The sequence below is a fragment of the Salvelinus alpinus genome, chromosome 22 (assembly GCF_045679555.1).
Source record: "Salvelinus alpinus chromosome 22, SLU_Salpinus.1, whole genome shotgun sequence".
Lineage (NCBI taxonomy): Eukaryota > Metazoa > Chordata > Actinopteri > Salmoniformes > Salmonidae > Salvelinus > Salvelinus alpinus.
The window spans coordinates 2,518,323-2,543,394 of NC_092107.1; the positions used below are offsets into that span (position 1 = coordinate 2,518,323).

General features: G+C 42.9%; 1 protein-coding gene across 2 annotated transcripts in view; it reads right to left on the minus strand.

Moving 5' to 3' along the window:
* The window catches only part of LOC139548766 (replication protein A 70 kDa DNA-binding subunit-like), a 55,978-nt gene that overhangs the window by 13,854 nt on the left and 17,052 nt on the right, over positions 1 to 25,072 (minus strand). For both annotated transcript variants that reach the window (XM_071358586.1, XM_071358585.1), the window contains 6 exons: positions 23,442 to 23,578; positions 21,564 to 21,712; positions 11,325 to 11,454; positions 4,748 to 4,924; positions 3,356 to 3,463; positions 2,938 to 3,024 (listed from right to left, as the gene is read on the minus strand). In XM_071358586.1, the coding sequence (XP_071214687.1) occupies positions 2,938 to 3,024; positions 3,356 to 3,463; positions 4,748 to 4,924; positions 11,325 to 11,454; positions 21,564 to 21,712; positions 23,442 to 23,578 (788 nt within the window). The remainder of the gene's footprint in view (positions 1 to 2,937; positions 3,025 to 3,355; positions 3,464 to 4,747; positions 4,925 to 11,324; positions 11,455 to 21,563; positions 21,713 to 23,441; positions 23,579 to 25,072) is intronic.

Sequence of the window (25,072 nt, forward strand, 5' to 3'; positions counted from 1 at the left end):
ATAAATATTTATTTTTTTAAACACTGCCTTTTCTTTTTCTTAGGAAAAAAAAAAGATGCAGATGTGTTTTAAGGAGACATTGGGTTGAGGCAATGGTCAGGACATCCTTGAAACAGCAGAACCCTGCAAGCTGCCGAGGCTGAGCTGGCTGTGTCTTGTTCGCTCTCTCCCCAGCACAGCAATGGTGTGACAGATTGTGGTCTCGACTCTTCTGTTGTTAATGGGCCTCTCTGGCAAAGCTCCAACTCTCCCTGCTCTCAGTCCCAACCCAATCAATTATTTTATGCTGTGCCCTCAAAACAAAGCTCCATCTGTGTAGTTTCCAGGAGAGGGTGACCACAAGTAATCTGTGTTCACCTTTCACATAGCCCCTGAAAACAAGCTGTCTAAAGAAAACACATTGTCTGTTCTGTGGGCTCTTTCTACAGACGAACGGATGGAAGGAGAGAGCGAGAAGAGGTAAAGGAGAAGAGGCGGTAATACAACCGATGTAAGGAGAAATGTCACAGCCAACTGCTAATATTTGTCAGGCCAACTGGAATATCAATGTCAAACACAGGTGAACATACTGTACAATACCAGTCAAAAGTTTGGACACACCTACTCATTCAAGGGTTTTACTTTATTTTTGATTATTTTCTACATTGTTGAATAATGGTGAAGACATCAAAACTATGAAATAACAAATATGGAATCATGTAGTTACAAAAAAAAGTGTAAAACAAAACAAAATATATTTTATATTTGAGATTCTTTAAAATGGCCACCCTTTGCCTTGACAGCTTTACACTCTCTTGGCATTCTCTCAACCATCCATAAAGTAGTCACCTGGAACACATTTCAATTAACAGGTGTGCCTTGTTAATGTGCTTGAGCCAATCAGTTGTGTTGTGACAAGGTAGGGGTGGTATACAGAATATAGCCCTATCTGGTAAAAGTCCAAGTCCATATTATGGCAAGAACAGCTCCAATAAGCAAAGAGAAACGACAGTCCATCATTATTTAAAGACATGAAGGTCAGTCAATCAGTAACATTTCAAGAAATTTTCACTTTTTTTTCAAGTGCAGTCGCAAAAACCATCAAGCGCTATGATGAAACTGTCTCACGAGGACCACCACAGGAAAGGAAGATCCAGAGTTATCTTTGCTGCAGAGGATAAGTTCATTACTTGGGGCGGCAGGTAGCCTAGTGTTTAGAGTGTTGGGGCATTAACCGAAAGGTTGCTAGATCGAATCCCCGAGCTGACAAGGTAAAAATCTGCCGTTCTGCGCCTGAACAAGGCAGTTAACCCACTCTTCCTAGGCCGTCATTGTAAAAAAGAATTTGTTCTTAACTGACTTGCCTAGTTAAATAAAAAAATACAGTTACCAGCCTCAGAAATTGCAGCCCAAATAAATGCTTCACGGAGTTCAAGTAACAGAGACATCTCAACATCAACTGTTCAGAGGAGAATGCGTGAAATCAGGCCTTCATCGTTAAATTGCTGCAAAGAAACCACTACTAAAGGACACCAATAAGAAGAGACTTGCTTGGGCCAGAAACACCAGCAATGGACATTAGACTGAGATTTTTGGTTCCAACCGCCGTGTCTTTGAGAGACGCAGAGTAGGTGAACGGATGATTTCCGCATGTGTGGTTCCCACCGTGAAGAATGGAGGTGTGATGGTGTTATTTCATGTGATGTGTGATGTGTTATTTCATAGTTTTGATGTCTTCATGATTATTCTACAATGTAGAAAATTGTAAAAAGAAAAACTCTTGAATGAGTAGGTGTGTCCAAACTTGACTGGTACTGTATAAAGAAGTGGCTTATATGCAGATTTCAATAAATTGACATTCTGTAAAACCTCTGAACAAGATGTGTGTGTCTGTGTTCTTTTTCCTCCCATCCAGACGACTGGAATCGAACCAGACAACCTCTACCTTATATGAAGTAATAAATGTCTGTTGGGCTTGGGAGGTATACCGGGGCCATTTGGAAAAAGCCACAGGATGGTATTTCAATACCGTCAATAGCGTTGAGACTTTTTCTTTGACGTTTTTTAATACTTGTCGCTACTTTAAGTAAATACATGCAGTCAATTTGTGCAATACGTTAGGAGATATAGAACATTGCGTTCTTCATTTCACCTGTCACATTATTATGAAGCTCACGGTGGGTCCCCAGTCACATTGTGTTTGTGTACAGCATGTGATCTAATTACAGTATGGAATTCACAACAGTTGTTCATTTGGTTTGCTAATTTAGTATCTGGTTAGCTATCTAGCTAAGTGGTTAGCTTCTTCCAAAATCAAGCATTCGCTTGGTAACAGCAGAGAAACCCTTCCTGAATCAACAGCCTTGCTTGCTAATATTTGTTTTGTGCATACAGCAAACAGTGTAGCATTTTTTTGTTACTTGTATAGTTTAGGTCAGAAAATGTACAAAATGTTCGCAATGTGCTCATTAGCATTTGGTTAGCATTCTCTATGGGATTTTACATGTACTTGTTGGCATTGGATTACAGAGTATTAGTGGGGTTTGAAAACAGCACCCCGTGTGTTCAGTGTCGGTATTACTGAATATCCCGGTATGGTTTGACAATCTGGATACCGCCAAAGTCTAACGTCTATTGGTTGACAGATATTAAAAATCAGGTGATATTGATCATAGCGGTCTTTACACCACCGTTATCGATAAATAATAAACAAAATAAATTATGCTAATCTGAGCACTTCAATTTATTTAAATTATGTTCATTTTTCAAATTTATGAAATTACATTTTAAAGTGTCTTTGAAAAGACGTTTTCACTTGGAGCAAAATTTGTGATAATTTTTTTTACATCTCATATCTGAAAAACAATGCGTCGGCCAATAAATTGTAACCAGTGTAGCCTCCCAAATATAAGTATTGTATCAGACCCAAAAATCCCATATATGTCAAGCGATACTTACATTGTAGGTCTCCAGCTTGACTCTGTTGCGGAAGATGAACGTGTGGAAGTTGGCCTGCTGAAAGATCTCCTCGAAGGCAGCTTCATTCTGCATGAAAATGAACAAAATGGGATCAATTTAACTTTAATGACATTTCAAAAACTTGCTTGTTTCCATTAAAAAGCCATTGTTTTCATCAAGATGGCAAGTTCTAAATCAAAGCCTTTCTCCATCTTTAAAACAATCCCCCCCCCCAATATAGGTTCTATAAGAGCCTACAGAGACCACACGGCACAGTAGCCTGTTCATGCAGAGCAGAGGTAGCTGGTGCTGGTGGCTAGACCGTGCCTGGGGTTCAGCACCTCCCCAGGCCCTTTCCTCAGACCAGGCTCTGAACCAGACAGACAGGGAGGCAGACGGGCGGGAGAGTAAGGCTCACCGAGTCTTTGAGTTGCCCTAGGTAAGCAGCGTTCTGTCCCAGGATGGCTTCAGCACTCTCCTGGAAGCAGGTCACCCACTGGTTGTCCCCGTAGTCTGCTATGTTGGCCTGCAGGACGAGAGGAGGAACATAGAGACAGACACATGGTAGGAGTGAGTACTGGGGAAAGTCAAAGGGAAAGGTCATCTGGTCTTTATTGATCATAGGTTGCAACACACATGGCACTCTATTCCCTTTATAGTGCACCTATTTTTGCACAGAGTGCAATGGGCCCTGGTCAAAAGAAGTGCACCACATAGGGCATAGGGTGCCATTTGGACGCAGGCAGTGTCTATTAAAAAGGTAGGCTTCTCAGGGATTTGGTACTTTGCTTTATTGTTGTGTATGATGTCACGTTGCTGCTGCATAATCAATGTATTGTCAATTGCACAAGTTTATATTGCTGGGGAAATCATTATTATAGAACTATTCTGTTCTATACATTTGACAGGCAGGGACTTCAAACACCAGAAGAGCCAAGGTGTACGTGTGATGCGAGCTGCGAGCAATGGTAGCATATTCACAGTTTATGTTCCAGCTCTGTGGAGAAAAGCAATATGCTGACTGGCGAGAGGTGCAAAACAAAAGAAAAGCCGCTTATTTTAGATGTCTGACTGCAAGAGCTTGTTTGCTGACTAAATGAGGTAGTATTTGAATGCCATTTTAAACAAGCAGACAAAATGCCTCAGCATCGAGCAACAGCATTAAGGAGGGGAAAATAGAGCAATTAACACAACATAATCCTGATTTACACCCAACAAAACAAATCAAAATGAATCCTAAATAGCCAGCCACTATTTGACGCTTGCAGCAGCGACAGCAGAATGGATTAAATAATAATCTTCTTGAAACATGACTGTAAAGAGATCCGATGGGGAGTTATTTAAGCACCGTGAGAGAAGAAGTACCATAAGGGAGACTGGCTGGAGGCCGATGAGAAAGAGCAAAAGAGCACACAAAAGAGAGCAAGAAAGAAAGGAGGGGTGAATGAGAGAGCAAGAGTGAAAGGAAGGACAAAGACAGAAAGCAAACGTGTGTGTGTGTGTGAGTGAGAGAGTGTGAGAGAGTGAGTGAGTGAGAGAGAGTAATGAGAAGCAGTAGATGAGTCCCCCAGAGAAAACCCTCAGCCACAGCAGCCACTGCTCCCACCCTCAGGGACCTGTGAGGATAGGAGAGAATGAATAGAGGCCTAGGGGACGGGGTCAGGAGAGGGCAGGTACCCTGTAACAGTGAGGGCGAATGGTGTGGCAGAGTGGGACTCAGCGTGTGTGTGCATGCTCACTTGTGTGTGTGTGTGTGTGTCCTCTGACTGTGAGGCCAGAGAGTTTAGACAGACAGAGGTAAGCCACTCACAGAGAGGATGAGTCGGTACTTGAAGTTGGGGAACTCTTTGTCACACTTCTCACAGCGGAACATGCCGTTCTGCTGGTCCACCACCTTCTTACTGCAGTCCTGACTAGGGCACGCCTGGTACAGACAGTTCTCCTTACGGATGTACACTATGGTGGCAATGCAGCTGAAGTAGTCTGCCTGGAGGGACAAAAACACAACATTCCTGAACATACTTCTTAGTTGTTTTAAATATGTGTACACCAGATGTTTTGTGGAAGACCATATTGCAATACATGCAGCTGAAGTAGTCTGCCTGGACACAAACACAAAACATAACAGAATTCTTCTGTCAATCGTTTTGAAACGTAGATGTTTTGTGGCAGGCAATATTGTACTGGGCAATATGTGCAGGCTTGGTCCATGATTTCTATGTAAAGGTTGATGCCATTACACGGCGCAGAACTAACAACTGAGAAGCATAAAGAACAGATCTGAGAGAACATCAACAAGAATATTCAAACTGTATTAAAGAGAAACATTACTGCAGTGGGATGCAAAAATGACAAACCAACTGCAATCTGCATAGCATAGCTCCAAACACAAATGGAAAACAGCAAAGGTAGGCTGCCTCATCATTTTTATGGGGGTATAAGCAAAGTTAATAACCTCCATATACATACAGTCTTTTAGAAAAAATCAACAACAAGCACCTGGTGAGAGTCCTGAAATAAATAATTGGAGACAGACAAAGGGCTGTGGGAGGGAGCAACATGATGAAGTGATTCAGTGTCAACAGGGTTGGAGATGAGTCACATCACCTATCGTTCTGTCAACACGTTGTAGAGTTCCCTTCCTGTTTCTATACCCCCACCCACCAACGCATACGCCTTGCTGCCATGGACAGGTCTTTGTCAGTCATGCCTCAAATAGTCATTGTTATGTAACATCTCGCTTTCCCACCCTCTCTCTGTGTTAGTCCCCCACCTACTGCTCGTCACAACCCCTGCATGTGGCCATGGGGACAGAGGGGACATTGGGGTGACAGAAGCACAGTGGGTTGAGAACAGGGTAAGAGGGTCACGTTGAGGGGGAGTGAGAGGAGCAGACACCTCCATGCCTTAACACCGCTTGCGTCCCAAATAGCCCACTATTCCCTATATAGTACACTAATTTCGACCAGGGCCTATAGGCAATACCACATGGTAATATCTCATTACGTAAACACACACGAGAACCTCTGAGGCCAAGTGCCTTCAGTCAGTCATTTAGATTCATCCAGAGGACAAAACAGGGTGTGCTCTTCAAAAGAAATCATAACACTTCCTTACACCCCAGGAAGTTGCTGCTGTCTTGGCAGCAGCTAATGGGGATCCATAATAAATACAAAACAAAGACCTATAGTAGGATTACAATGGGGGGATTTTAATAACCTGGACGTCCTGACTCATATTCATGGCGGGGAACATTGCCTGGAGTACCGAAAGGAAAGCAGGGGACAGGAAACAGGACATTTCTGCATGGTGCACTTCATTGAGAATTCGGCATGCAGGAGTTTCTTCTTTCCTTCTATTGTTCACAATCTAGATGAGGCCCCAGACAAAATCTTAACCTCCAGTTTTCGAAGGAAATAAATAGAAAAACAAAAGGGAACGTTTCTGCCACTTTGGCCGTAATTGATCACCCCCCCCCCCCCCCTCTCCCTCTACAGGCAAACTGCTGGCCTCTTTAAAACTAGCACATTTTCCCCCTACATCAGACAACCCCTAACTTCAGACACTCCAGTGGATGGAGGATTAAATCACGTCGAGCTCAACATTTAAAATGTCCTGGAAAATAACGGTACGTTTTGCGACTAAAGACAACCTTCTAGCTAGCTGACAACCAACTTTCATTTATGTAAGTTAGGTTCAGAGTTTTCCAAAAAGAGATATATATGATATCTACACACACACACACGTCTTTTCAGTTCACTGCAGCTAGCGACTGGAACGAGCTGCAACAAACACTCAAACTGGACAGTTTTATCTCAATCTCAGACACTCTTACTGACACTTGTGGCTGCTTTGCATGATGTATTGTTGTCTCTAACTTCTTGCCCTTTGTGCTGTTGTCTGTGCCCAATAATGTTTGTACCATGTTTTGTGCTGCTACCATGTTGTTTTACTACCATGTTGTCATGTTGCTACCATTCTGTGTTGTCATGTGTTGCTGCCTGGCTATGTTGTCGTCTTAGGTCTCTCTTAATGTAACGTCTCTCTTGTTGTGATGTGTGTTTTGTCAGATATAGAGATTATCTATCTATCTAGAGATAAATATATATATTTAATATATTTTTTTATTTATTTAACCCAGCCCCCGTCCCCGCAGGAGGTCTTTTGCCTTTTGGTAGGCCATCATTGTAAATAAGAATTTGTTCATAACTGACTTGCCTAGTAGAATAAAGGTTAAATGAATAAAAATAAATACACATTTTGTGGGACACACTGTGTGTTATAAAATTTGACTGCGCAACAGACCACACATCATTTAATATCCAACTTTTTACCTAAGTAATTCATACTCATGTATATGTTAGTATTAAACTGTTATCTACTTTCTCAAAAGACAAGATTAATCTGTAAAACAAATGAGACATTATTTGGTTACAGCACTGAAGATATTGGTGAAGAACCATTTAAGAGTCTACAGGAGGGCGCACCAGGCTACGCAATGAAAAGTTGACAGGCAAGTACTTTTTTTTTTTTACTGGAAGGCTAGCCAACTATCTTGTAAACACTTCAGATACGAGGTTGGGGTCTCTTTTTTGAACAAAATTAAATGGATATAGCGTGTAATTGAACAAAATAGTAAGGTGGCCAATAACTGGGGACTGTATGCCAATAACACGGTAATTTCTTTTGGCTAAACCGCTTATCAAAAAGCTGATAGTAGTAGTATTTCCACTGAAATGTAAAACATGCTAACTGCTAACCTGTTAGCTAACATGTTTACGACACCAATTATCAAAACATTGATGGCTTGATCACAAGATAACAATGTTCAAGGTAATATTTCTTAAACGCTGTTGAATATGTCAATAATACGGGGTGCTACGCTACAGTTGTTTTAACAAACACCTCATACTTCCCTCCCTGTACTGCAGCTTCCCCAAAGAGCACTAATGAATCAAGTTAATACCTCTGAAATTAACGAGTCACTCACCACAGAGAGAGAGAGAGATGAGACCGCTGAAAGAAATGTTCCTCCTGATTTCCCCCCCTCCTGTCTGTCACAAGGCTTTACATATGCAGGCAGCGTCAAGCCATCGGGAGGGAGCGGGCTGTGGACGGGGTTAGACATTCGCTGTCGAGAGGGCAAGCCGGTGTTGTGGAAATTTGAGATTGTGACAGAGACTTTGTGACAGGGACAATTAATTGCTGCTGACTTGCGGAGGGCCTTCAGAGGGCCGACCTTGTGACCCCGTGTCTCCACGGGCTGAGCAGGAGCAGTACCAGGAGAGGATACTGTGCTTGAGTCAGCTCCTCATCTCAGACACTACAGGCTGAACTAGAGCCCTGGGTCACACCTCTCCCTTCCTCTCTCCTCCTCTAGTACTACAGCCTAATGCCAAGAGAAATTGCCTTAACCCAACAGGATAGTCTGGAGGACTCTAATGAAGGTCAAGGGAACTAGTGAATCAGCAATGCTAATACTGGTTAGCATATAGTGCCAACAGCCTACTCTACAATGAGATGGTGAGTACGTTTACATGCACATTAATAATTCTATATTAAACCGGTCATGGCAGTAGGCCGAGTACTGAAATAGTAATGTAAACACCTTACTCTGCTTATCTTAAAAATCAACGGAAGGCCAAAATCGAAGTAAGCATACGTTGATTAAAACACTTGGTTTTCTGAACAATCTTGCAAATGATTAAGACATGTAAACGGCTTAATTGGCATTCCAGTGGTGTATTTGATCTGTGCCTGTGCCAGCACCGGTAGCACAAGCCTCCCTCTTATGTGCGAGTGAAGTGAGTTCAGAAAAAACTGAAAGCATGCATCTTAGAAATAGTTCTCACATACAAACGCTACATGTTCGAACTCCGAATCAAAAATAACATGGTCCCTGTGGTAGAATATTTATTTCATTGGCGATTTCCTGAATTTATCAAGAGTCCCATCAGGAAGCCTGATGTCAGAAGGGTCCATGTAAACAGGATTATTAGGGAAATCGTTATTCTTGCAAGTAAATGTTTTTAACTATTATATTAATCTGACTAACCACAATAATGGCATTACTGCATGTAACCTATAGAATCTACATGACAATGTGAGGGGAGTGTCAAGTAACTGGTTAGCCTATATTAAATCAAATCAAATGCCAAACGTCCTGCACGGTGTTGGGCTGTAAGCACAACCCCCACCTGTGGACGTCGGGCCCTCATACCACCCTCATGGAGTCTGTTTCTGACCGTTTGAGCAGACACATGCACATTTGTGGCCTGCTGGAGGTCATTTTGCAGGGCTCTGGCAGTGCTCCTCCTGCTCAAAGGCGGAGCTGCTGCTGGGTTGTTGCCCTCCTACGGCCTCCTCCACGTCTCCTGATGTACTGGCCTGTCTCCTGGTAGCGCCTCCATGCTCTGGACACTACGCTGACAGACACAGCAAACCTTCTTGCCACAGCTCGCACTGATGTGCCATCCTGGATGACCTGCACTACCTGAGCCACTTGTGTGGGTTGTAGACTCCGTCTCATGCTACCACTAGAGTGAGAGCACCGCCAGCATTCAAAAGTGACCAAAACATCAGCCAGGAAGCATAGGAACTGAGAAGTGGTCTGTGGTCACCACCTGCAGAATCACTCCTTTATAGGGGGTGTCTTGCTAATTGCCTATAATTTCCACCTTTTGTCTATTCCATTTGCACAACAGCATGTGAAATTTATTGTCAATCAGTGTTGCTTCCTAAGTGGACAGTTTGATTTCACAGAAGTGTGATTGACTTGGAGTTACATCGTGTTGTTTAAGTGTTCCCTTTATGTTTTTGAGCAGTGTACATGCTTCGCCTATTCTTCTTTGATTTAGAAGATACTGTTAGCTAGCCAGCTAACTAGCGATTAGCATTAGTGGCTAACACGATTTAGGTTAACTTGCTAAGAAAATACAAACTAGCTGTTTGCAGAGCTAAGAAACACAAACTAATATTGTAATTATAGAATGCTTGAGGATTTATATTAAGATCAAAGTGGAAACAACATCGTCATCAACATTGTTGCATGTGCTGCATTGACAATGCAGACTGAACGCAAGTGTCTCGTGGTCGAGGAACAACAAATGCCCTCCTTGAGTGACAGGGGGTGGTACTAGGTCTGTGTGGAAAGTGGCGTGGAGAGGGAGAGAGCGGAGAGGGATGACTCAAGTAGCTGAGTCAACTATACAAATGGACATTACACACGGCGTATCACATTTAACAAACCAAACATTCAAATATCGTTATAGAAGGTAAAGTAAAAACCCAAACCGGTCCGTGCATCAATACCAGTATATAGTAAAATACGGTATACCGCCCAGCCCCATCCTCCCTCTGTCCTGGGCTTGCGCACTATCCTCTCTCCATCCTCGACTCTCTCCCAGTGCTGTTCTAACCCAAGGACTCTCCTCAGACAACGTCAGTCAAATAAACCTAATTCAAATCCTCTCATCCCTCCTACTTATTCCAATACGGAGGTTAAAAACCAAGGCCCAGGATGAATTAATATAGCTTTATATTCCAAATATCAAAAGGAAAAATCAGTTTCCATAACCATAGATTAATTATCCACCTTTTTACCCTTCCTCCATTTCCATAAAATGTAAATAAGAAGCTGAAATTACAAGCACATGTATTACTTGACTTATCTGAGTGCAACCACTTCATTACCAAGCTGAATGGAGCCCTTCTCTTCACAATCAATATGGGAGATAAATGTGACTTCACATTAAGCATATACCTAGGTAGGGAGAGGGATACAGAGGACACCTAATGTTGGTGATTAATGATGGAGAACATCAGAACACCATATGGTTGCATCCCAAATGGCACCCTACTCCTTATACAGCACTCTACTGTTGACCAGGTCCCATATGGCATAGAGTGACATTGGGCCCTGGACTAAAGTAGAGCACTATGTAGGGAACAGGGTCGCATTTTGGACACATTCTGTTTTAAAAACAAGCTCAGGAACCAGCAACGCAGTCATTTAATGAGTCGCTCTGATTACAAATATTTAACATAATAACTGTCAGCCAAGACAAGAGAATCCTGCTCCATAGTGACTAAGATAGAGATGCTGTATGGTATGCTGCCTGCTGTGTGTTGGATCCACAATGCAGGTTGGTCTACTTCACACTTTTAAAACAAGTGATGACTTGTCTTCGAATCAAGTCAACAAAGAAAAGCAATATGTACGACCTTATTATATTTTACAATGTTTGGATGTACATGTGTTTGTCTACATAAAAGTATGTATGTGTGCGTGCGTGCCGTATGTGTGCGTGCGTGCCGTATGCGTGCGTGCCGTGTGCGTGCGTGCCGTATGTGTGCGTGCCGTATGTGTGCGTGCGTGCGTAACAAACCTTGTCTCCGTGTCCGAGGTGCTCAGTCTTGATGTCAGTCAGGGTCTTCCAGTTGGTGTTCCCTCCTCCTCCACCTGTCCTCGCCTCCGTCAGAGACTGGCCATCCATAGAGTGGCCCTCCTTGTCATACCTAGACGAACACAAACACATCCCCCCCACACGTTGGTCAACGTCAAATCTAATTTATTTATAAAGCCCTTTTTTACATCAGCAGATGTCAAAGTGCTATACAGAAACCCAGCCTAAAACCACAAACATGTCACTGCAGAAACAACCCCATCAATCACAATAGAAGAGACAAAGTGTAATACATAGAGGTGCCCTGCAGACCACTGCCTTGTAGCCTCGTGCCCTGCAGACCACTGCCTTGTAGCCTCGTGCCCTGCAGACCACTGCCTTGTAGCCTCGTGCCCTGCAGACCACTGCCTTGTAGCCTCGTGCCCTGCAGACCACAGCCTTGTAGCCTCGTGCCCTGCAGACCACAGCCTTGTAGCCTCGTGCCCTGCAGACCACAGCCTTGTAGCCTCGTGCCCTGCAGACCACAGCCTTGTAGCCTCGTGCCCTGCAGACCACTGCCTCGTGAGTTGTCTGTTATCTAGTAGGGGTTTAATAAAATCCATCCTGGCCAACATAGCCTTCCCTGTTTGACAAAGCTGAGCTAGGTTGCATCCTAAAATGGCACTCTATTCCCTATATAGTGCACTAAATAAGGAATATGGTGTCATTTGGGATACAGAATAGTCTGTGCAGAGAGCAAAGCAGGCTGAGTGGCAGTGAAATGAATCAACAGCAGTGATGGCGGAATCAGAAACCAATTTTCACTCAGCGTTACCTCCAGGTGATTCACACAAGACAAGTGGGAAGGAGGGAGGAGAGGGATGGAGAGTAGGGGGAGGGGACAGGGGTAAAAAGGGAAAAACTATAGAACACTCAGGTTGGAATGGTGCAAGAGATCAATAGCGCTTACTAATCTATTGCTAGCAGGTATTGTGTAGCGCTGGGGGGGGGGGGGGGGGGGGGGGGGCAGTAAATACAGGGAGCCGGGCCTTGCTCTCAGAAGCATGACTAATTGAAAATATCCCCATTAAATGGCCTGTGAGCATGTGGCCCGGCCACTATGGCCTCTGACAATTTCCCCTCCACTGAAAAATGTGAGTAATTCTTTCCTGTGGCACCTATTCCCTCATCTCTGCACTAGCATCCCTGCTTTGTTATAATTGTACCGGTGTTCGTGCAGATAGGGGGTATCAACAAAAACACCTGGCTGATGATGCATTAAAAACAACGTCAACCTAGTTCTGAAATCCACCTGAAAATAGTTATTTATTTCTGATGAACAATAACTCCTTTCATGAAGCTGCTGGTGTTCCGCCAAGAGAAATAGGCTGGAATAGAATGAAAGGAATTAAACATTTATGGTCTTTTCAGATCCAGACAGGGCTGACTCCTGGTAGGTAAGCAGATTATCATTAATGTACAGTATATCTTATTTCTCAATATGTTCTTTTTGACAGTTACAAAATGCTAAACAAGATACCCAGGAGACTATGTAACGCCGACTGTAAAGGCAGACAAACAGAAGATTGTTCTGTAGGAAACCGCTACAACAGGCATGGAACAGTGGGCTTGATGGAGGAGACAAAAGGAGGACAAATTAGAGCTGGCAGAAGATTTTTATTTTTTTATTTTACCGTTATTTTACCAGGTAAGTTGACTGAGAACACGTTCTCATTTGCAGCAACGACCTGGGGAATAGTTACAGGGGAGAGGAGGGGGATGAATGAGCCAATTGTAAACTGGGGATTATTAGGTGACCGTGATGGTTGAGGGCCAGATTGGGAATTTAGGTCTGATAGACAGGCAGGGAGATGCTCAGAGCGTGGATGAAGTGAGACTAACCGACTGGAAGAGAGAGACGACAACGACAAGAAGAAGAGAAGGGAAAATAACAGATTCATGTGCATAGCATGGCACCGTCACAACGAGCCATACAGCCAAGTAGAGGACAGGACAGGCAGGACAGCAGGGCGACATGCGAGCATGTGACAGAGGGAAGGAGAAAGAGCAGCTGAGCATGACAGAAACCCTTCTGTAAGCACTGTTTTGTTCCTTCCCTGCCTCCAGCTATGGCTCTCATGGTGCGTCTCTGACTGGCGGACAACATACAACAAATAAGACTAGTCATCCATGAGGTCTGCTCAAGAAACCAGTCCCTGTAGTTGTGGAGTTGAACAACACAGTACATGAGGTCATTTTCAATAGGAACGTGGTTGTAAATGTGACTAGGTATTCTATTCCAACATAACATTTCCAAATTGTCAATCTCAAAACAGTTTTTAATTTCACAAAAGGACATGCGCCAGGCGGGAACTAAGCTGGGACAAACTACTGACAACAACAAGAGGGAATAAGAGGAGAGAGATCAAGTAGCATAGCCACATAGTTAAGCTACTTGTAACTAAAAAATATTAAGTGTTATTTTGGAACACTGAGACTCAGTCGGAATGAATGAGAGAAATAAAGTAGTGGACAGCAGCACAACTACCGGAGAGCACAACTACCGGAGAACACAACTACCGGAGAGCACAACTACCGGAGAGCACAACTACCGGAGAGCAACGGCACAATTCCAACGTGTGAGCGGAGGAGGGCAATCAAAAGGTTATTGAAATCACTAACTGGCGTGCTTGCTTCATTAGTAGAGGGTCCGCACGCAAAAGGTTTATGCTATTTTATTGAGGTAAAAAATTTAAAGGACAAATATATTTGTGCTGTGAGCAGAGCAGCTCCACTAGTGGGTAACAGTGTGTCCACTTACCAAATGGCACCCTATTCCCTACATAGTGCACTACTTTTGACAAGGGCCCATAGGACTCTGGTCAAAAGTAGTGTACTATAAAGGGAATAGGGTGCCATTTGGGACACAAACAATTCTGTATGTAGTGTGTAAGGGAGATCAGATGACTCAGTAAGGAGGACTGCAGGAAAACAACACTGAACAGAAAGAGTGAGAGTGGCCAAGTGTCACTAAGTAAGAGACGGCAATAGGACAACAAGAGGAAAGGAACAAGAGGTTGTGTCAGGAAGAGGAAGAATGACAAGAAGATGAAGAGACAGACACAGTTGTCCAGTCAGCTAGGAGAGCGAGAGAGATGAAGAGAGGGAGGACAGGAGCCACTCCAGATGTGTCTGATGATGCCATCTAATGGACAACGGCTGCTACTGTATGGACCGGATGGATCAGTAGGGAAAAAATTTACGTTCAGGTTTGCTTATGAAACAAATTAGTACAAAATTAGATAAACAAATTAGATTTTATTTTATGTGGATTTGATCTAAATCGTCCCAAATAGCAACTGAGCAGGCAGGCATTTTCAGGGTATGTTACTAAACTCAGCAAAAAAAGAAACAGGACCCCGTTTCTCAAAGATAATTCGTAAAAATCCAAATAACTTCACAGATCTTCATTGTAAACGGTTTAAAAAACTGTTTCCCATGCTTGTTCAATGAACCATAAACAATTAATGAAAATGCTCCTGTGGAACGGTCGTTAAGACACTAACAGCTTCGAGACGGTAGGCAATTAAGGTCACAGTTATGAAAACTTAGGACACTAAAGAGGCCTTTCTACGGACTCTGAAAAACACCAAAAGAAAGAAGCCCAGGGTCCCTGCTCATCTGTGTGAATGTGCCATAGGCATGCTGCAAGGAGGCATGAGGACTTCAGATGTGGCCAGGGCAATAAATTGCAATGTCCGTACTGTGAGACGCCTAAGACAGCGCTACAGGGAGACAGGACGAACAGCTGATCGTCCTCGCAGTGGCAGACCACGTGTAACAACACCTGCACAGGATCGGTACAGCCGAACATGACACCTGCGGGACAGGTACAGGATGGCAACAACAACTGCCCGAGTTACACTAGGAACGCACAATACCTCCATCAGTGCTCAGACTGTCCGCATTAGGCTGAGAGACGCTGGACGGAAGGCTTGTAGGCCTGTTGTAAGGCAGGTCCTCACCAGACAACACCAGCAGCAACAACAACGTCGCCTATGGGCACAAACCCACCATCGCTGGACCAGACAGGACTGGCAAATAGTGCTCTTCACTGACGAGTCACGGTTTTGTCTCACCATGGGTGATGGTCGGACTCGTGTTTATCGTCAAACGAATGTACGTTACACCGAGGCCTGTACTCTGGAGTGGGATTGATTTGGAGGTGGAGGGTCCGTCATGGTCTGGGGCGTTGTGTCACAGCATCATCGGACTGAGCTTGTTGTCATTGCAGGCAATCTCAACGCTGTGCGTTACAGGGAAGACATCCTCCTCCCTCATGTGGCACCCTTCCTGCAGGCTCATCCTGACATGACCCTCCAGCATGACAATGCCACCAGCCATACTGCTCATTCTGTGCGTGATTTCCTGCAAGACAGGAATGTCAGGAATGTCCAGCAAAGAGCCTGGATCGCAATCCCATTGAGCACGTCCGGGACCTGTTGGACCGGAGGGTGAGGGCTAGGGCCATTCCCCTCAAAAAAGTCTGGGAACTTGCAGGTGCCTTGGTGGAAAAGTGTGGTAAAATCTCACAGCAAAAACTGGCAAATCTGGTGCAGTCCATGAGGAAGAGATGCACTGCAGTACTTAATGCAGCTGGTGGCCACACCAGATACAGACTGTTACTTTTGACCCCCCCTTTGTTCAGGGACACATTATTCAATTTCTGTTAGTCACATGTCTGTGGAACTTGTTCAGTTTATGTCTCAGTTGTTGAATTTTGTTATGTTCATACAAATATTTACACATGTTAAGTTTGCTGAAAATAAACACAGTTGACAGTGAAAGGACGTTTCTTTTTTTGCTGAGTTGACATACTGTGGAAGAACAGGGTAATTTACTAGATTAAGCTATAATTATGTAGATTTGCTTTATGTTAAGGTAAATAAATGATGGTTAAGCATCTTTTAAATGCCTAAATAATGAGGGCACCAAACGAGCATGTACCAAAGTTGCAGAAAGCAGAGGTAAAAGCAGCACCAGTTGAGTAAGGAACCCTTAATTAATCTAGCTAAATTCATCTTTAAGCATTTCAATTATGTAAGGGGCTAAGACAGTGCCCTGAATTACTGCAGCACCAGAGAAATCGCATGTGATGCTCTCCATAAAGACAAATTCATGTTTCTTTCATGCACAGTAGTTCATATTCCCAATTCTCCCCAAAAAAGAACACAAATTTCATGGCAAATCTGTAGAAGTCCATTTCAAAGACAAGAAGGGAATCATATAATATATATTATTATGGAGCTCAGAACCAAATCAGGGCTCAAGATAATTGCTGCGTAGTGCTGCATTCTTGTTTGAGGAAATGAAACACTTTCTCTCCATAAGATTAATTAGATTGACATTAAAGGGATAGCAATGTTTTTTTCAGTACAGCACACACAGGGATAGGCTGAGCGGAACCCCTGATCCACTGCATGGCTTTCAGTCAACAGCTTACCCAGGGTAGGATAGATACTTACGGAAATCCCAACAGACTGCAGCAAAAATCATCAAATTAAGATACCTACACTTTGCAAAATTATGCTTTTCAAGAGCTTGGCTCTGACAGAAGGCTCTCAGAGCTCGACTTCGTTTTCAGTTGTAAATAGGCTCTGGGTTTTCTATGCTTGCAAGATGAAATGATCACATAAGACCTCATTTGTGGACAGATCGGTTACATCCCAAATGGAATCCTATTCCCTATAGAGTGCACTACTTTTGAGCAGAGCCCCATGGACCACTACATTTGGAATAGGGTGAAATATGCTATGCAGACTCAGACTGCTAAAAGCATGGCTCACTGATGATCAACATCCTTCTCTCCCAGAGTACTGAAAGTACTCAACAAGCACTGATGTGCTAGGCCTAAAATCACTAAATCATTCACTACTAACCTAGTTTTAAATAAACATATTGCTCCGTACTACTTGAAAAGCAAAAATAAATTTGTTCTCCGTACAACTTTTTACTTCCTTACAATACGTGAGAGTCTTCCATATTTAGACAGTAGACCGTCATGTACAGTAGGGCTGGGAATTACCAGGGACCTCACGATACGATATTATCACGATACTTAGGTGCCGATACGATATGGATTGTGATTCTCTATGTATTGCGATTCAATACAGGGCGGCAGGTAGCCTATTGTTTAGAGCTTTGAGCTAGTAACCAAAAGTTTGCTGGATCGAATCCCCGAGCTGACATAGTAAAAATCTGTTGTTCTGCCCCTGAACAAGGCAGTTAACCCACTGTTCCCCGGTAGGCTGTCATTGTAAATAAGAATTTGTTCTTGACTGATCAACCTAGCTATATAAAAGTTAAATAAAAATAAACTGCGATTTGAGGTCTCAAACATATTGCTCACTATATGTCTGCTGCAGAGACAAGAGCGCATGACAAAATTAGTTTTGATCAGTCAGGAAAATAAAAGTGCTGAAAACATGTTGGCTCATTATTTAAAAAGACAGATTACAAGCTATGAAGGAAAAATACTGATGTTTTGGTGCAGGTACAGCAGACTAGTGGTAGCTAACACTACCTACATTAGCAAAAAAAGCTATACTTTGAGTCAATCGATACATACACTGAACAAAAATATACACAGAAAAGATTTGACTGAGTTACAGCTTATAGAAGGAAATCAGTCACATGAAATATATTAATTAGGCACTAATCTATGGATTTCACATGACTGGGCAGGGGCGCAGCCATGAGAAGTCCCCAACACAAGGTGCACCTGTGTAATGATCATGCTGTTTAATCAGCATCTTGATATTCCACACCTGTCAGGTGGATGGATTATCTTGGTAAAGGAGAAATGCTCACCAACAGGGATGTAAACAACGTTGTGCACAAAATCTGAAAGAAATACGCTTTTTGTGCATATGGAAAAGTTTCCGGGTCTTTTATTTCAGCTCATGAAAAATGTGACTAATAATTTACATGTTGCGTTTATATTTTTGTTCAGTATAATATCAACCCAAAATATTAGAAATGTGCTGTTTGGGTCACTGCCACACGCAAAACAGAAGTGTTATATAGGACTTAGTGCACCACTGTCTGAGAGACTAATGGCTGAGGTCAGGACTCATATGAGCAACCGCTGAACGGTTTGCTTAATTGATGGATGCCTGCGAACCTGCAGGAACCCACTGGTCCTTGAGGACCTGCATCATCCCATGGCAGCTAGGCTCTGCACTGGAGAACATATCAACACTTAGCCTCGTTATCTCTGGCTGTCCATGTGAGAAGTGACTGAGTGTCTGCATCCCAAATGGCACCCTAATCCCTATGTAGTAGACTACTATCGACCAGGTCCCATAAGGTTCTGGTCAAAAGTAGTGCACTATATAGGGAATAGGGCGTCATTGAGACACATCCGAGAAAGTGAAGGAAGCTCCCACAGCTCAGAGGGTGTGGGAGTGGAACACCTGCGTTGTTGAAGTGAGCAGGTGGAAGATTCACGTTGTCTCTCCACTACATCCACATCATTATCCAATGCCATATTGGTAAACAAGCTATACGATATAATGCAAAATGCTTGAGACAGGCTACCACTCAGACAATGGTCGAGAAGCATGTAACACTCCTACCACATTATGTTTGGAGAATGACCTCTTTGTAATGACCAAATATCATTCAAAATACCCAACTGGTCCTAATTCTGTAAAGAAATCACCCCAGCCAAGACACCCAGTGAAGTGGCAGAAATGAGGATATTGTGTTGACTTGCCACCCCTCTCTCCCTCCTGCTATGTAGTCACATTTCACTTCTCTCATTATGCAGACCAAGGATTCTGATCCGCCCAAAAATAATTACAGCGGCCCAACTTTTTTTCAAGGCACAGGAAAGTGGAATTTGAGCACATGTCAAGACACACGGGACGTGCCAGAATATAAATTGGAATTGTTATTGGGTCCTTTTCCCTTTCATTCCTCAGCCTCCTTTCATCTTATTTCCCTGTGGAGTGTGGGGCCGGTGTTGCTGTTGGAAGGTAAATAAAATAAAGCACCTTGGGTGAAAATCGATTGGATCTCCACTTTTGAGACATTTTGCCTTCAATTTCTGACTGGGAGGCCTGGTCTGTTGTCAGAGTGGAGCAGAAGAGGAGAGGATGTAGAAGATGGAGGGACAGATCAATCAAGGTGCCAGAAAGCTGAGGTGAAGGTTAAATAGGAGCAATGATTGTCCCTCCAGTCCCTATGATCACCCCACCTCCTCCATCAATCCCTTTGAATTACAAGATTCAATTTTATGCTTCTAACCAGCCATTAACAAGACATGGCTTTGATATCAATTTAACTTCTCTAGGATAGGGGGCAGCATTTTCACATTTGGATGAAAAGCGTGCCCAGAGTAAACTGCCTCGTACTCAGTCCCAGATATATTGGATAGAAAACGCTCAGAAGTTTCTAAAACTGTTTGAATTATGTCTGTGACTATAACATAACTTATTTGGCAGGCAAAACCCCGAGGACAAACCATTCAGAAATTTTTTTTTTTTGAGGTCACTCTTTTCAATGGGTTTTCATTGGAAATCCAGATTTCTAAGGGACCTTCCTGCAGTTCCTATCGCTTCCACTGGATGTCAACAGTCTTTAGTCATTTCCTTTGAGAAATGAAGAAGTAGCCATGTTCAGAATGAGGCTCCAGTGAAGTGGACTGTTTGTTAGAGGTGCGTGACCAGAAAGCATGCTACACATTGTTTTCCTCCGGTATTGAACACAGATCATCCAGTCTTCAATTTTATTGATTATTTACGTAACAAAATACCTAAAGTTTTATTACAAAAGTAGTTTGAAATGTTTGGACAAAGCTTAAAGGTAACTTTTGAGATATTTTGTAGTCACGTTGTGCAAGTTGGAACCAGTGTTTTTCTGGATCAAACGCGCCAAATAAATGGACATTTTGGATATATGTCGACGGAATTAATCGAACAAAAGGACCATTTGTGATGTTTATGGGACATATTGGAGTGCCAACAGAAGAAGCTCGTCAAAGGTAAGGCATGAATTATATCTTTATTTTTGCGTTTTGTGTCGCGCCGGGAGGGTTGAAATATGATGGTCTGTGATTGTTAGCTGGGGTCTTATCCTCAGATAATAGCATTGTTTGCTTTCGCCCTAAAGCATTTTTGAAATCTGACACGTTGGCTGGATTCACAACAAGTGTAGCTTCAATTTGGTATATTGAATGTGTGATTTCATGAAAGTTAAATTTTTATAGTAATTTATTTGAATTTGGCGCTCTGCATTCACTGGATGTTGGCCAGGTGGGACGCTACCTTCCCACATATCCCAGAGAGGTTAAACACAAAACTGCTGCCTAGCTTCCAAACTAGATATGGGATTGGAAAAGCTGAGTATTTATTTTGGGATATGGTAGAGTGAATAACATTATTTAGGTAATGAATAACGGGAATTGGCAAGACAATGCAAAGAAAAGATGAAAGCATGAGTCATAGTAACTGTTTTGCCATTGCTTTGCTGGAGCAGCCAATAGGGGATCTTCAAGGGATAACAGAGGGGCCTGTTCCTCTGTGTATGCCATCTTAAACCACTGCATGTGGATGTGCTACCAACTACCTCTTTACCCAAATAACTACTCACATACTAACTAAATCTGTGCCTACATTCACTATATTTTTTCCAATAAAATATATGCTTTAGGTTTACTTACAAATATTTTTTCAATGTAGTTGTTATTGTCATTAATATGAAATATTTATGTTCTGCCCATCAACATGCTAAAAACACAAATGCTCCCAACACCACAATCAAACTCTGTGGTCTGGAGAGCTGCACCCGTTATTTGTTGCTTCTTTGAAGGGCAGATTAGAAGGAGAAAAAAGGCATTTTCCGCAGATAAAGAATGATTTGCATTCATATGTAACGCTTAATTGAAGTCACCTCCTCCCACATCTTCACTAATGGAGGTAGGCTAATCTTGACGAACCAAGCTGGAGCACACACCCTCTCAGAGTTTGGGGATCTGATATTTAACATTCAAATTCCTTTAAGTCCTTTAGAATTCTCTCAGCGGTGGAGCAGAGGATGTGAGAGATTCACTCCAGGTCTTCGAACCAAAAATATGACCTAATAGCAGCACCATACATATACAAGAACAGCCTGGGTAACACAGTTAGAGGCCTTTAGCACCTAAAGCTATGTGGCTCCAGACAAGAGAGAGACACTTACCAGCCCCGCAGCTTGTATGCCTCAGGGATGTCGGGGTTGACCATGACGGTGCTGCTGAACGAAGCAGACAGAGATCTTCCCCCATAGTCCGACAGCTTGGCCCCTTTGATGGCCAAGATGGGCTGCCCAGAGCCATCAAAGTTCTCTGCCTGCAAATAGAACAGATAGGTTGACTGAGGATACCAACAAGATAAACCTTATGTGCAAAACTACATGGCAAAATGTATGTGGACAGCCATTCAAATTTGTGGATTTGGCTATTTCAGCCACACCCGTTGCTGACAGGTGTATAAAATCGTGCACACAGCCATGCAATCTCCATAGACAAACATTGTCAGTAGAATGGCCTTACTGAAGAGCTCAGTGACTTTCAACGTGGCACCGTCATTGGATGCCACCATTCCAACAAGTTAGTTCCTCAAATTTCGGCCCTGCTAGAGCTGCCCCAGTCAACTGTAAGTGCTGTTAGTGTGAAGTGGAAATGTCTAGGAGCAACAATGGCTCAGCGACAAAGTGGTAGGCCACACAAGCTCACAAAACGGACCACCGCGTGCTGAAGCGCGTAAAAAATACACACAAAAAAAAGCGCCTGTCCTTGCAACACTCACAAGCAAGTTCAAAACTGCCTCGAAGCAATGTCAGCACAAAAACGGTCCGTCTGGAGCTTTATGAAATGGGTTTCCATGGCCGAGCAGCCGCACACAAGCCTAAGATCGCTATGCCAAGCGTCGGCTGGAGTGGTGTAAAGCTTCTCTGGAGTGAAAACACATTCTCTGGTGTTGAATCACGCTTCACCATCTGGCAGTCCAACTGACAAATCTTGGTTTGGCGGATTCCAGAACAACCTGCACCAATACATAGTGCCAACTGTAAAGTTTGGTGGAGGAGGAATGTTTTGGGGCTATTTTTCATGGTTTGAGCTAGGCCCCTTATCCCTTCACTGGAATTATCTTAATTCTACAGCATAAAATGACATTCTAGACGATTCTGTGCATATAACTTTGTGGCAAGTTTGGGGAAGGCCCTTTTCTGTTTCAGCACGACAATGCCCCCGTGCACAAAGCGAGGTCCATACAGAAATGGTTTGTCAAGACCGGTGTAGAAGAACTTGACCTTACTAATGCTCGTGGCTAAACGGCGTACCTTTAGCAATTTTCCAACATCTAGTGGAAAGCCTTCCCAGAAGAGTGGAGGCTGTTATAACAGCAAAGGGGGGGAAACCAACTGCATATTAATGACCTTGATTTTGGAATGAGATGTTTGACGAGCAGCTGTCCACATACACTACATGGCCAAAAGTATCAGCAGTGGGAAAGAAAGAAAAAGTGAAAAATATTAAATGCAATTCTGTATTTACTAAAGCTTATTGTTCTTTATGAACTATACATGTTGTGTACCTCTGCAAGACCCCTGGATAGGGGATATCTGCAGAACAAACAAAGAGGGAACATTGTGTTGTAGTTATTAGAATGAAAGAAATGTTGGCAAACTAAGCATAGCCACGGCTACGTATAAAATCAACTGCTGGAGCTGGGTTCTTTCATCACAATGTGACATGGTATTTACTCAGTGACTTCAACCACATCAGCTTCTATTAAACCCACAGAGAGAGAGCCCACTGCTCAAATCTCCTCTGCCTATTCCCAAACACAGGGAGGCATACAGCTCACAACACCTTTTCAATTAGGAGAGGTGTACTGTACCCCTTCCTGGGACACTGGCTGACAGGACACAAATCATGAAGGTGCTTCAGCATGTCACCCAGCATTAGAGAAAGTGACTTTCATCCTCTCTTTATCCAGCAGGACTGTCCCCTTGTGTCCAAACGCATATAGACCATCTATATGGCTGTGCTTGTGTCTTTCCCCCAGTCCTCACCTCCTCTCCCCACAGGGTGACCTCCACCAGTTTACCAGACTGGTCCATCAGGTTGAGCGTCCTCTTGGAGACCTCACGGTTGTTCTTGGTGGTGAGGCGGGTCACGTCAGCCACACTCTTACACACTCCAATCACATCTGGAAAACACACACGGTCAACTCATTAGCACAGTAGACTATGAGCAGCATTAAATCAAATCAAATCAAATTTTATTAGTCACATACACATGGTTAGCAGATGTTAATGCGAGTGTAGCGAAATGCTTGTGCTTCTAGTTCCGACAATGCAGTAATAACCAACAAGTAATCTAACCTAACAATTCCACAACTACTACCTTATACACACACACAAGTGTAAAGGGATAAAGAATATGTACATAAAGATATATGAATGAGTGGTGGTACAGAACGGCATGGCAAGATGCAGTAGATGGTATAGAGTACGGTATATACATATGAGATGAGTACTGTAGGGTATGTAAACATAAAGTGGCATAGTTTAAAGTGGCTAGTGGTACATGTATTACATAAAGATGGCAAGATGCAGTAGATGATATAGAGTACAGTATATATGGGTAATGTAGGGTATGTAAACATTATATTAAGTGGCATTGTTTAAAGTGGCTAGTGGTACATTTTTACATAATTTCCATCAATTCCCATTTTTAAAGTGGCTGGAGTTGAGTCAGTATGTTGGCAGCGGCCGCTAAATGTTAGTGGTGGCTGTTTAACAGTCTGATGGCCTTGAGATAGAAGCTGTTTTTCAGTCTCTATGGAGTTCTCCATTACTATGGAGAACCTTGAGTGACCCAGGAGAAAACACAGCCACTTATATTATAAGTATTGATCACGTATGTGGAATGTCCATAGATAGTTGAATGCATTTTAAACACAGGTGACATCATGAGTAGAGTAGACTACGGTCTCGTTTGAGGTCAAATTCCACCCCATTGAAGTCAGACACACTGACTGATCTAAAAGTCACTATACGTCCTAAATAATTATCCTCATGGGGCAGCAGGTAGCCTAGCGGTTAAGAGCGTTGGGCCAGTAACCAAAAGGTCACTGGTTTAATTCCCCGAGCCAACTACGTGAAAAATCTGTCGATGTGCCCTTGAGCAAGGCACTTAACCCTAATTGCTCCTGTAAGTAACTCTGGATGGAAGCTCAAATATAAATCATTTATAGATCAGTCAGTGTGATGCTCTCTAACACAGCAGCTCATCAGTCTCTCCCAGCCTGACGGATGTAGCCTATTCATTGTTTATTTTATCACTGTCTGATTTTTTATTTAATTTAATTTTTTTACATGAACTGAAAGCAGTCAACTCTTTATGTACTCTAAACAGAATTCGGTGTATTTTTGTAGAACCCTTATAGGGGAAGTGTAAACAAAATTACAAAGTGATAAATAATATCACTTTGAAGTAACAGAACAACAACTTGCGTTACGGATGTGAAGGAAAAGGACAGTCATTTTTGGGAAAACAGACACATAGGAAAAAGTCTGAATCTCGAAGTCTTACGGTAAAATATAAAAACAGACACTTTGAAAACAATGATGAAAATATTAACATCATCATATATACAGTACCAGTCAAACGTTTGGACACCTACATCGAGTTTCTTGAT